The sequence below is a fragment of the Curcuma longa genome, unplaced genomic scaffold, assembly GCF_044706935.1.
Source record: "Curcuma longa cultivar G26 ecotype Majalengka, Jawa Barat unplaced genomic scaffold, ITB_CL_G26_1.1 utg8573_np1212_1322966_RagTag, whole genome shotgun sequence".
Lineage (NCBI taxonomy): Eukaryota > Viridiplantae > Streptophyta > Magnoliopsida > Zingiberales > Zingiberaceae > Curcuma > Curcuma longa.
Genome location: NW_027435604.1, coordinates 378,805 through 391,270, shown reverse-complemented (window position 1 = coordinate 391,270; position 12,466 = coordinate 378,805). Strand labels below are relative to the sequence as shown.

The 12,466-nt window shown below is 38.3% G+C and overlaps 3 protein-coding genes and 1 pseudogene across 4 annotated transcripts; 2 read left to right on the top strand and 2 right to left on the bottom strand.

Annotated features, from left to right (window-relative positions):
* LOC141821006 (myosin-8-like) overlaps positions 1-12,466 on the top strand; it is a 105,574-nt pseudogene that overhangs the window by 32,952 nt on the left and 60,156 nt on the right.
* On the top strand, positions 293-3,269 carry LOC141820814 (E3 ubiquitin-protein ligase SINAT2-like). Of its 2 annotated transcripts, none has more exons than XM_074708168.1 (4): positions 293-421; positions 1,055-1,341; positions 2,046-2,432; positions 2,759-3,269. In XM_074708168.1, the coding sequence occupies exons 2-4, from the start codon at positions 1,153-1,155 to the stop codon at positions 3,077-3,079; spliced, it is 897 nt and encodes a 298-aa protein (XP_074564269.1). In that variant the 5' UTR covers positions 293-421; positions 1,055-1,152; the 3' UTR covers positions 3,080-3,269. The 2 variants fall into 2 exon arrangements, with proteins under 2 accessions (XP_074564269.1, XP_074564270.1); XM_074708169.1 differs by lacking the exon at positions 293-421 and adding an exon at positions 428-789.
* On the bottom strand, positions 4,654-8,840 carry LOC141820810 (transmembrane 9 superfamily member 2-like). The gene is made up of 8 exons (XM_074708163.1): positions 8,682-8,840; positions 8,464-8,599; positions 7,582-7,622; positions 6,908-7,490; positions 6,672-6,809; positions 6,434-6,590; positions 5,868-6,352; positions 4,654-5,029 (listed from the first exon to the last, which is right to left on the bottom strand). Exons 2-8 carry the CDS (start codon positions 8,595-8,597, stop codon positions 4,810-4,812), a joined length of 1,758 nt encoding a protein of 585 aa, XP_074564264.1. The 5' UTR covers positions 8,598-8,599; positions 8,682-8,840; the 3' UTR covers positions 4,654-4,809.
* LOC141820820 (dolichyl-diphosphooligosaccharide--protein glycosyltransferase subunit DAD1) lies at positions 9,418-12,399 on the bottom strand. Its single transcript, XM_074708175.1, has 6 exons — positions 12,315-12,399; positions 10,721-10,821; positions 10,561-10,608; positions 9,929-10,016; positions 9,818-9,861; positions 9,418-9,737 (listed from the first exon to the last, which is right to left on the bottom strand). The coding sequence occupies exons 2-6, from the start codon at positions 10,802-10,804 to the stop codon at positions 9,654-9,656; spliced, it is 348 nt and encodes a 115-aa protein (XP_074564276.1). The 5' UTR covers positions 10,805-10,821; positions 12,315-12,399; the 3' UTR covers positions 9,418-9,653.

Here is a 12,466-nt window from a genome sequence, read left to right as displayed (position 1 = left end):
AAGTATGGTTTAGTTGGTATTGTTTGTTATTGGTAAGTGTTGATTTAGGTTATATATATATACACACACTTATTTATGCATGGTCGGGTAAAGAGTAATTTGTTTAACAAAAATGTTTAACGATTGTAATAAAAAGGAAGGTTCTTTTAATCTCCGCTCAATTTTCTTTCGTACAAAAATAAATTAGAAAATGTTTTAAATTTCTTTTTTTAGGGTGGGCATTTTGATGATCACCCTACTAATGATATGATTAGAAAGCTGCCCATAAATCGGCTGCTTAGCCAAGCCGCGGCCGCGGGCGTACTCCCTCCTCCTTCTTCCTCCTCCTCCTCCTCCTCGATTCTCCGCGCACCCTTTTTTTCCTTCGTGATCTGCCGCTGTGTGCTGGTTCGAGTTTCCCCGAATCGCCTGAGGCCCAAAGGTTCGTTCTCTCTCTCTCTCCCTCCACTCCGCTTCCTCGCCCTCCCCGTCCGCTTCGTTGATTCCCAATTTCTGATTTCTAATCAATCGCGCAAGTTCGTCCTCTATCTTTATTGTTCTGGTAGGAAAATTTCATCAAGGTGTGTTTTTCCTTTTCGCGGTTTTAAGATGCTTGGAAGTTGAAATTTCATTCGATTCTCATTGTTCCGCCTAGATCTGTGATCCCTCGTGCTGGATCCTTGCCCTTTTTTTTTTTTTGATTAGTCAGATTGGATTTTCGGCATGCTTGGTATTGAAAAGATCGTGGAAGGATGAGTTGATCTATCAACATCTCGATCAGGTTTGGATGTCTTTGCGTTTGTGATTTGGGTTAGTACTCTGGTGCCTCTTTTTGTATTTTCTAGATGAAAAAAATATACGATATTGATTTTGCTGCTGTTCTAGGTAGGGATAAAGGAAGAATACACCCAAAAAAAAGTGACGATTTAACAAAGTTTTTTTTTTCAGTTCCATTGATTGTTAACAATACACCTGTATAGATTGACCTCTTGTCTAACAAATTAAGAATTGGGATCTTACTAGGGACCTAACTTTTCCTGAATATCTAAATGGATTCATCATGACTTATTTGCAGTTAGAGTTCTAAGACGACACTTCTGTCCTGAGTTCAGTTAGTAGATTGTAGAAAGAAAAGAAGAAACAAAAATCCTGGCTCTGTGAACGGAATTGTTCATGGACATCCCTGAATCTCATGTGATAGAGTGCGAGTTCTCCGCTGGCGATTTCGATAATGATTGTGTGCCACCTTACAAGTCTTCTGCTGCTTCTGGTGTCAAAGCGGGTCTATCTACAACTGGTAGTGTGCACGAGCTTCTTGAATGCCCAGTGTGTACAAATTCCATGTACCCTCCCATACATCAGGTACTAATGTGTGGATTCCATTTCTTTCATGAAGGATTATTCGTATGCTGAAAATTCATTTCCATGTGTTTGTATTCTCCAAATTTTTTAACATCAACTCGTCGTTTGCATTATGAATTATCTTGTTTCTCTGCTGTTTATGTTCGAGCTTGACTTGCTAAATCGAAGATCCAGCTACTTTCTGAAGCCTTCCAATATATAGAGGCAGCACAAGAACTAAGCATACACCATTCTTTTTTAGTGTGGAATGATGGCTTTGGTATCAAGGAGTATGTTCAACTTAAATTTCGAAGAGTTCTCGAAAAGAATTATGTTATGAGTTCTCTAAATATTCTTTCAACTTATGATCTCACCAGTAGCATTAGATTGTATGGCAGAAAATTGATTGCATAATGGATTCAAGAATTTTTATTTTTGCTGGTGATACTACAATCTGGAGAAGATTTTAGCAAACAAGAAGAAATCTCTTTAATCTCGCTTCTAATTTCTCTTTTCTTTTCCTAATCTTTGCTAACCGAAATCCACATGCAATCTAATTCTTGTGTAGTTGAGGAATCCTTCACTTTTTATCGGCTGGCTTAGCCTTCTCATACTGAGCAGTGGAAAATGGAGGATAGCTATGGGCTTTTGTTTTCGAGTGCTATTGTAGGTGTTTGCCCTCGTGCTTATGAATCTCTAACTCTTTATGTCATCAATACTTGCAGTGCCCCAATGGCCATACTCTATGTTCAAGCTGCAAAGCGAGAGTGCACAATCATTGCCCTACTTGTCGGCAAGAGTTGGGGAACATCAGATGCCTGGCCCTTGAGAAAGTCGCCGAGTCGTTGGAGTTACCATGCCGATACCAAAGCCCCGGCTGCTCAGAGATACATCCATATTATAACAAACTGAAACATGAGCAGCAATGCAGGTTCAGACCTTACAATTGTCCCTATGCCGGTTCAGAATGCCTGGTCACTGGTGACATTCCAATGCTCGTCGCCCACTTGAAAAATGATCACAAGGTGGATATGCACGACGGATGCACATTCAATCATCGTTACGTCAAATCTAACCCCCACGAAGTGGAAAATGCGACATGGATGCTCACTGTAAGTTTTTTTTTTCCTTCTGGTCTTTCATGATTGCTGCAATGCTTTTATTTATTATGTGTTTCAATTTCTGAATTTTGAGATGTTTAAAGTCCAACAAATTCCCGGTTTTTACATTCTACAAACTTTTTTCATACTGGTGAAAGAAGATAGCATTAGTTTACTGAAATATGGTAACTAAACCAAATCAACTTCATTTTCACGAGTGAGTTCAAGAACAAAATAGTTAGGTTTTGTAGCTTTTTCTCTTGTTACAAGTGCTACCATAAAATTTAATCCAAGTTATCTTGTAACATATAGATGATCTTTTGCTTCTCATGCTGCAGGTTTTCAGTTGCTATGGCCATTATTTCTGCCTTCACTTCGAGGCGTTCCTCCTCGGAATGGCGCCTGTGTACATGGCATTCTTAAGGTTTCTTGGCGAAGATAGTGAGGCAAGGCAGTTCAGCTACAGCTTAGAAGTCGGCGGTAGTGACCGGAAACTTACATGGCAAGGAGTACCAAGGAGCATCAGGGATAGTCACAGGAAAGTGCGTGACAGCTACGACGGGCTGATCATCCATCGGAACATGGCGCTCTTCTTCACCGGCGGTAGCCGGCAAGAACTGAAGCTACGAGTGACCGGCCGTATTTGGAAAGAACAATAAAAGGCCTTGGATAGTTATCGGTCATCTAAAATTGTAGAGTGAAGGTTAATCTCTCCAACTTTCGTCTGTTTTCGAATGTACTCGGAAGTTTATGAACAAGTCTTGCCACTCTGTATGACAAAATTATGGAACTGTTGATTCAAAAGCAATGAAACATGTGTAGCTGGATTTCTTCAGTCACTTAAACGTTTGTGTTGATTCAATTTGAGTCTAAAACTAAGGAACAAATTTATTTTCCATTTAAGAATATTTGGATCTGTTTACTTGGAGGGAGAGAAACTGAAGAAGAGAGTCACGGATGGTATGCGAAGAGGGTGAGAGAGAAGTTAAAATTTTGTTAAAAAAATATTCACAAGGAGAGGAGAAAGTTGACGTTTTTGTTTACTTTACTGAGAATAAAAATGAGAGAATGTTAAAAGTAAACAAATTAAGGATGTGATTTCACTAGTTCAGAATTGTAGTGCAATAATAATTGTTCTCTAAGCATGTGATCCTTATGGTTTTCATAACTGACATTGCTGTGTCGATAAGATTTTGTTGTGGTTGTAACGATGAGCTTGCCTATGAAGAATTCAAAGGATTGTCGGATTGTCGGATTGTCGGTCCATCGCGAAGAAACACCCTGAAGTGGACAAAATATATGGATGATGTGCTCATAGATGCAATGTTACAGAAGAAACTAATATTTTTGGCGCTCTAATTTTCACCGAGGACGAATCGAATGCGAAGAAATGGAAGATTATGCCTATCCTCTACTATGATAAGTTCCATGCAGTGAGGGTGCATCCATTGTGAAAAAGAATCAATCAACAAGGGGAAGGGGATGGTGCAAACAACATCGAGCGAGCGCAACTGTGCTTACTGATCAAATTTCCGAAAATAAAAGAAGAAGAAGAGTATCAGTGACGATACATCTAATGATATGGAAGGGCTCCGAGCTGCAGTCACTGCCATAAAAAGAGAATATCATACCGTCGAAAGAGCCATGGAGCATCTAGACAAGCAGATTGCAATCGACAAGCAGATTGCTTTGGGACTGTACACTTTGGTAACATCTGTTCATTGAACTCGAGATGCTCTTTTATAGGGCTTTACCATGACACTTAACTAGTTAGCTAGTGACCCTAATGACTGGTTTTCCTTTTGATATGCTACTGTCAACATTTTTTTCGTGTCTTGATCACGGTCATAGTGATTATGATGTAATGCACAGGTAATTTTCTCATTCAAGTGTTGAATTATCACTAATGAAGTTCCCTGTTCTTTTACATGATTCCTATAAAGTGGATGTTTTAGATCTTTTAGTTTCAGATATTAGCATTTATTCTACATTGGTGTGTTCTTGGCTATGATTTCATGTTGCTTGCCGAGGTAGTGTTTTGGTGATTTCCTCCCAATGTAACTCTAAATTGTAGCTGGTTTTCATGATCTTAATCATGATCGTACCAAAGTTGTGTAGTTTCTCATCTCCAAATTAGGGCAAATACGACAAGAACTTGTGTATGCTCCTACTCGAGATATGCTTTTCAAATATATTATAACCTTACTAGAAGTAAACTACATGGGGAGAAATCTTTAACACAGAACTATTGACATTTATTAAATGCTTAAGGTTGTGCTCGAAACTTACAGTCTGAGATATCAAGTATGCAACTCCAGCACAAAAATCTGTGACATGCTGCGGCAATATCATCATGGTTCATGAACCGTCCTTGAGGCAAATGTGAGATTTACTCGCACTTAATGGATCGATATATGTGGCGCACAAAGAGCAAAGATGCACGAAAGCCAACAGTCCCCAGCATGAGGAAGAACCCATAGCATACACAAGTCATGTAGCCGAAGAAGAATGAGGTTTGCATGAAGCCCGACATGTCTGATCTTGCATGATAATAATAAATGCAGTAGAAGAAGATGAATACACCGGTGGAGCCTCCGCAAAGAACAGACCTGAGGATATGGAAAGAATTACTGTTGAAGGGTAATTGGGTAGTAGCATATACAAAGACTACAAATGAATTTGCTAGACAAATCAAATTCATCAAAGATATTAATCGAAAGGTGGAGAGGCAGAAGACCCGACCAAACAATATTTGGCATTTCAGTGAAATACAACTTTAATGATGATTGTAAATAGTTGGTTAAATGGTTCGATGTTGTAACATATTACAGTTGGAACATTGTATTGATCTTGCTTTTCTGGCTAGGATAACTTTCCATACCCCAGCAAGCACAAACCAAATTGTAGGTCAAATACTTTTCTCCCAAGAAATCAGTAAGAATGCTCGATATATAATGTATCAAAGCAACCGGTGGGGAACTGATAAGTTGTAATACTCTCCTCAATGCAAATACCTAAATGACTGACCATTGTCCGAAAATTCATCTCTACGGTTCCATTTGATTGGACGAACTGTTTTCCATAAGCTTTCATTATATAGGTCCATGTTAATCAACATGGGAGAATCACACTACCCTGATTTCAATGAACAACATCCTTTGTTAGTTGATCCAAACTAATGAAAGCTCGAGAAGACATAGTTCCACATGTTGCATCAAGATGTTACAGGAAAAAAAAGAGTGAACAATGAAAATTTTCTGTTAGGTAGAAATGGTAGTCTTTTAAGGTTATTGCTTAAAGGCGAGGAACCCATAAGGAATGCAGAAGGAACTAAAAATATCTGAACCATTCTGTTGGATCCAAAAAAAATAAGCCCGTGTCGACTTGGAACTCAAAAATATCTATTTTATCACTAATCAAGTAGGCAAAACAAGGACAAATATTTACCTCCACCACCACTGATGATCCTCTGCAGCAAGTTGAAAGTATGTCAATGCAATTGTGATGAATGCTGTGACAATGATGAGGATGATGAAAACGATAAATAGGATACTGTAGATTGTATAGATCCTGTGACCCCACACACTAGCAAATATGTAATATAGTTCCACATAGATAGCACTAAAGGGAAGGAATCCTGCCATTCCCATCTGAGGTATGGTTCCTCGATACCATGCCAATTCAGGAATTTCTCTTGGGTGCTTTGTGGTACGACATGGAGCTTGGAATTCACTCTTGCTATTTTTACCAGCAATTCCACCCAATACAAGCAAAGGAGAAGTAACCAATGTCCATATGAGAAGAATCACAAGGATAGTGCCAAATGGCAAAGCTGCAGTAGCATTATATATGATAGCAACAGTGTTCAGAAAGCAGAACGTCAAGAACAATGGTCCACAGAATAAGCAGCTGGTCAGCAGCAAATTCCTCACCTGGAACCAAAAAGAGTAAGATAATCAACCATAAAACAGCATAAAGAAATTGATAGAATACATGCATAAGCAACCTCTTACCCAGTTTGTTCCTTCGAGCTGCATATAAAAGGAGCTAGCTGTGTAACCAGCAATACCAGAAGTCAAAGCATATACAACAACAAGGGCTGTGAATAGAGCACCTCGGTTGTATGGATAGAACACGCCGACAAGTGCAAGGAGGAAGATGAAAATTGTACTGGTAGAGAGACGAAAGTGTTAGATGATATTAAGGTATTAACAGGAACCAACATTAGAAACTTTGAGCGTGGCATCTTACAGAGCAAAGAGCTGAGTTCCAGAACCAACAATAGCTGAAAACAAAGACTTGTGCTTTGGAAATCGGAAAACATCTCCATGAATATATTTCCATCCAGTCTCTTCTTTGTCATCAAGAGACTCCTCATCAACAGAATACCTCCAAGATAAAATTTCCAATTTGGCAAGATTCATCAAATGAAAAATAAGTTTATGGAAATATGCTTCAAAAGTAAAACCTTAGAATTTATGTCTTACTTGACAAAATCATTTTTGAGCACGCGCATGAGAATTGTAGCAAGGAACCCAGTTAGAAGTAGGACAGTTATACATGAATTAACAATAGAGAACCAGTGAATCTCTAAATGCTGAGGCATAGAGGATGTCTTTGAGTACTTTGCCATCCTTTCTTCATAGGTTATATCAGTCTTATTCCAATGAACAGAATATAAGAACTCTATACTGGATTCCTTATCCTCAGAGATATCCACAGAAAAACCAGGGTCAGTTTGGACATTAATTCCAATGACACGATCATGGTTATACTGTATATCAAAGCGAATGTGTCTAAAAAGCAAGTACTTGTCATCACTTGACTCAGTCTTATCCTTCTCAATCTTGCCCAAGAATCCCCAAACAGGTAGGTCATCATAGTACATTTCGAAGTAGTAGTCCTTTGCGACTGCATGTCTAAACTTCGCAACTTGTTTTCTAGACAAAGTCTTCTTGCACAGAGATACAAAGTGCTTATCCTTGAGAAAATTTAACTCATATGGTGCAGCAACCAAACGATCACCATTTAGAACTTCTCCAAGTGCTTCCTTCTTCTCAGTAACATGTTCTGATCCAAGTCAAAATTTTACAAAGAGTAAATAAACAAAAATAGTATCAAACTTACCAAATGGCAGTGAAATAGTAAAGGAAGAATGGACCTGGCAAACAGAATGGCAAGTCATAGTAACGATATGTTTCACTGCAAATGCAGAAGATGTGGCCTGTCATTATTCTAGAAATGCTAAAATCTAAGGATAAATATTCAAAAACAAAGTATCCAATGAGAAACTATAAACGCAAAACAAGAGCAGCAGAAGATTATTAGGCCTTGTAAGCTAGTGTTCAAGTACTAATAAGTATCAACAAATGACTCAAGATTGAACTGGTGGTAGCGTTAGCTTGATAATCACAATCAACAGTCTTTAACAACCCAATTAACATATCAAATCAAAGATCGTTTTTCTAGGCTCTGATATGGTTTAGAATCAGGAACCTGGACTGTCTGGTAATTCAACAAAAGAGACAGTTCCCATCAATGGAGATGAAACAAATAACACAAACTGAAGCTTGTGAAAACTACTCCACCAGTTCAATGCCAACCTAACTTGTACTTCTGGTTAATCTACAAACTAATGTTGTTTGACATAAAGGCACGGTATTAAACAATGGTAGAATCATTCTAGGCTTAGCATGACAAAAGAAATTCTTCAAACTTTGACATCTTCCTCCAAGGTCAACTAGACCATCCATGATATTTCATGGAGATTTTGGTTTTTGTTTTTCCGTTAAACAAAACCTAATCGTCGTAGGTATACCAGAATCCTTGTAAATAACAAAGCTAAACAATAGAAAGTTCTCATTTGTTTTATTACAATACAAAAGATAGTGACAACGACTAACATTCTGCTGCAAACAGCGTCGCGAAACACAAACCTATTAGTAGATCCCCTAATTTCATCAAAAACCCCAATCGAAAAGGACGCTAAAAGCAACAACGGGAGAGAATCGACGGGCCATGTGTAAAGAATTGTTGGAATTACCTAGGATTATGAAAAGGCCCGACCTTGTTCACGTAGAGGGGAACATGATCGCCCTCCTTGTACTTATGGTCGCTCTCATCAGCTCCAACCCTCGAGCCACAAGCCAATAACAGAAGAAACAGTGCCACCTCCATCTCTGCAATTACAAAACCTAAAATGCATCCACAAAACCCTCAAACAAGCGTTAAAATCCACGCTATTTGCCTCGAAACGCTCACCTCTTGTCCTCAATCTCCTTCCAAGCCCTCTGAGTCAGACGCGCGCGGATAGTTGTTTGGATCTGTCGACAAAATGCGAAGATCCTTGAGCAGAATGAGAAGAGAGCCCGACGAGATCTGAAGAGGAAAGGGCTCGGGCGTGATGGAGAACAGTGAGCGAGATTTGGATCCTCTCCAAGAGCCGCTGCAACTGCCACATGAATTTACTCTCGGGCTGGTCGTTCGATTGGGTAGGTCCCACACAGTGGCCAACAGGATGGATCCGACGTTGCCAATGAGAAGGTCAACTGAGTCCAAATCCGTACGTAACTTGGAGGCGATCCGGCCTCCTCACGAGCTCCGCGACACACGCCCCCGTGCAGTATCACCTGTGGCCCACCTTCATATCTCTCTTATAAAAATCCTAAATATAATTTTAACAAAAGTTTAAAAAATAATTTTATTTTTTTTAAATAATCATATTTTTCATTTTTATTTTATAATCTTATGAAAATTGTTGCTCAATTCGCTAAACTTATTTTATAATCATATGAATCACATTAAATCTATTATACATAATTTTATTCTATATTATAAGAAATTATTTACTTTACTCAAATTCATTATCACAAAATCACACAAAACTTTATATTATGTCAAAACTCTCCTTCAATTGTTCAACTCATTATGCGATGATTTATAAATATTATGATGCTCATTATATCAATGAAATTGCAATAATATTTAAGAATGGAGATTAAAAAAACAAGAAACTAAATATGATCAACTAATAAACAATCTAATTTGTATAACTGACTTGGTAATGACAAGGGAGGGGGAAGAGATTGCAGTTACATGTTGCTCATCAAACAGTAACACAAAGCAAGCAAGAAGAACAAGACTACTTGTTTGATAACGGCAATCATAGATGGTGTAGCCAAGTTCAACAAAAAAACTGCAAAGATTAAGACCATGGAGGAGGAAGAGCACCCTCTAGCCGAGGAAGTTCATCACCACGAGGTGGAGCGCCAAGTTGCAAAGAACAAAATCGGCGAAAGCTCGTTCAGGTGGTAGATCCTGCAAAGCAAATTCTTGTCATGGGGACTCAACTAAGAACATGAGATAGACTACTATTCGGTGAGTCGGGGGGCAAATACCTTGAATTCCTTGTTCTCTTTGTTCACTTGGATGCGAAGACAGACTGCGCGATCAAACACAATAAGGTCGACGGCCAGAACACAATAGGGGGGTTCAGCAAATAGATGTACCTGCAAGTACTGCTGTGCCGATGCAGGACAGAACGCCGGCAAGGAAAGAGTTGAAGGGAAATGATCCAACTATTCCCATATATGCCACCTGTTGCATTAGATGAAATCGATCATATAGAAAGTTGTGTTTTTTGAGAAGCAAACAAGAAATAATTTGCTGATATAAATCAATATCTAGGTCCATAAAACATGTCGCTAATTCATTGAGACTTCATAATGATTATCAGATTGCACATAACATGTCTCTACCATTTTTTTCAGAAATGTTGTGAAATTTCAATCACAAACAGCTGACCGCATCGCATTCTCGATGTGCAGCCCTATTCAGGTGAGTGTTCTACAAAGTGATCCAAGTGGATCGGGCAAGCTCTCAGGTACCTCAAGTGGCTTATTACTGCAAAGTGCAGAATTTTTCCTCCTTACACCGAGGTATTATCTATCTTCTTTACCATCATCCTTTTCACTTGTTTACAAGTGATGTATTTGCGATTGTGAAGATTTTAAAATTATTAATATGCTTTATTGAATATATATGTATGTTTATATCAATTTAACAATCCTTTTAATGTTGCATATGCAGTGGGCTGGTTGTCTACCGCCTAAAACCGTCTTTTAAACGGAAGCAATCATACCTGAATTACTGCTGTAGCGATTGCATAAACCACATAAAGATCAATAATCTGCAGATACACAATAATAATCTTTCAAACTACACTTTAATCGGTAAAGAAAATCAAGTTGGCTATATTGTAAACATATCATTGTACATGTGCACAGGAGAAAGGGAAATACTTTAAGTTTGGTCGGCGTGGCAGCATAAGCTGAACGCAGAGAGCGAATGAGAGCTTGGGCATCACTTGTACTGGATTTAACCATTCTGAGTTCTAGCCTCCCTGAATATTAAAGGAAAAAATGAGACACACTCAGTTTTCAGCTCGAAACATACAAGGAAAATTTGAGAAAAGTGTTAGTAACAAAGATCCAAATCACTTGCAAGTCAAAAACAATTTGTCATCCTACCATAAAAGTAAAATGGTGGTGCATTGAACATTATAAATTTTCCTAATCTTTCAACTCATCCAAACATAAGGCCTACAAATACAAATTTAGAGCACCAAAATCAAGAGTCTTAAAACCCTTCAATATTTTCCTAATAAATAATCTCAAGGGCTTCCCCGACAACAAAAATGTGGTTTGCCTTCACAAGAATTCTTAAAACTTTAAATAAGCAGAGACAGACGAACCAACATCATTCAAGCTAATAAGTTTGTTAAGTTCTCACACTGCTAAAAAGTTGAAGGAAGCTTTTTACTAGAACTTGCCAAACTTGAGCTATTATGAAACTCGACTAGTTCTGATAGTTGAGCAGGAAATCAAACCCAAATGAAACTTTAGCTAAGTTACAAGTTTATCAAGCATGTTCAGAACTCTTTTAGGTAATTAACAAGGTTGGAGACTGTTATCGGCTTGCTTGTGAATCTAATTAACATGCATTAATCATATAATTCTCATATCAAACTTAAGGCCAATAGGTGTGTCGATAACATCTGTAAATGAACTATACAAAGTCATAGTTAAATAATTCTACAAACCATAAATTTGTCTATCTATGAAAAGTATTAATCAACTATACATAAGCTTGAACTTCATCAATCAAGCTTACGAGTCCAGTTTCAAACTTGTTTGGTAATCCCAAATAAATGTTACCAAGTTCTCATCAAACAGAGTACTCACTGCAAAGCTGTCCATAACAAGTTTTGTTCCTTCAATTAAATCAACTTCCCTCTTTGGAAGATTTGCAGTAATCTTCATGATTTTAGTGATATACACTATTGCTTACATTTAGCACAAATCTAAGTCTAAGGTTCAGTAGTAACATGCCAAATGGAGATCCATTCCAACCCTAAACCAATACAAAATAGCAACTCACCAAGTCAACAAATTAAAAATAAAATTTCCAGCTTTTTTTTTTGTCAAACTCATTGATGCTGCAAAACCATAGATGGCTTATCCTACTCTCAACATGGCACACCAAAGTCTACACCAGCTGTGTTAACTTCAGCCAAAAAATGGCCGAGGTCCATCATCCATGTTGATCGCCAGACATTCATTGCCAATTCGTGACGCACAATTTGCTAAGATAACATCACCCGACCCTTAAGCCTCCTAATATCAAAATCCAAACTTTCCTAGAGCTCGTACAACAACAGCCTGAGTCCAGTTACACAAACAAATCTCATCAAAGAATCAAAAAGCTAGGGCATCAGCACAAAGTATCGCAATTGGAAGCCAAAAACAAGAGGCGAATGAGATACAAAGATCAAAATCGAATTTTTTCGGTTTTTTTCTCACACATGAATCATGCTAAACAGAAATGGGAACCTACCGAATGCTTTGAACGATCGAGATTCGCCGCTGCCTTGTCACTCTCTTTCGTTCGTCGCCGAAGTCGACGACGCGGTAGCCGAAGGACAGAGGGTTTATTAACGAGGAAAGGTGCTTCTCGTACTCTACGAACATCACACCCAAACACACACC

What these genes read in the sequence shown, in the direction of transcription:
- LOC141820814 (XM_074708168.1), top strand. Translation starts at nt 1,153, where the DNA reads ATGGACATCCCTGAATCTCATGTGATAGAGTGCGAGTTCTCCGCTGGC. An exon ending in TGTACCCTCCCATACATCAG is followed by an intron (nt 1,342 to 2,045) that starts GTACTAATGTGT and finishes CAATACTTGCAG; the next exon opens with TGCCCCAATGGCCATACTCT. An exon ending in ATGCGACATGGATGCTCACT is followed by an intron (nt 2,433 to 2,758) that starts GTAAGTTTTTTT and finishes CTCATGCTGCAG; the next exon opens with GTTTTCAGTTGCTATGGCCA.
- LOC141820810 (XM_074708163.1), bottom strand. Translation starts at nt 8,597, where the DNA reads ATGGAGGTGGCACTGTTTCTTCTGTTATTGGCTTGTGGCTCGAGGGTT. An exon ending in GGGCCTTTTCATAATCCTAG is followed by an intron (nt 7,623 to 8,463) that starts GTAATTCCAACA and finishes CTGCATTTGCAG; the next exon opens with TGAAACATATCGTTACTATG. An exon ending in AGCTCGAAGGAACAAACTGG is followed by an intron (nt 6,353 to 6,433) that starts GTAAGAGGTTGC and finishes TTTTGGTTCCAG; the next exon opens with GTGAGGAATTTGCTGCTGAC.
- LOC141820820 (XM_074708175.1), bottom strand. Translation starts at nt 10,804, where the DNA reads ATGGTTAAATCCAGTACAAGTGATGCCCAAGCTCTCATTCGCTCTCTG. An exon ending in TCGCTACAGCAGTAATTCAG is followed by an intron (nt 10,017 to 10,560) that starts GTATGATTGCTT and finishes CTAATGCAACAG; the next exon opens with GTGGCATATATGGGAATAGT. An exon ending in AAGAGAACAAGGAATTCAAG is followed by an intron (nt 9,738 to 9,817) that starts GTATTTGCCCCC and finishes TTTGCTTTGCAG; the next exon opens with GATCTACCACCTGAACGAGC.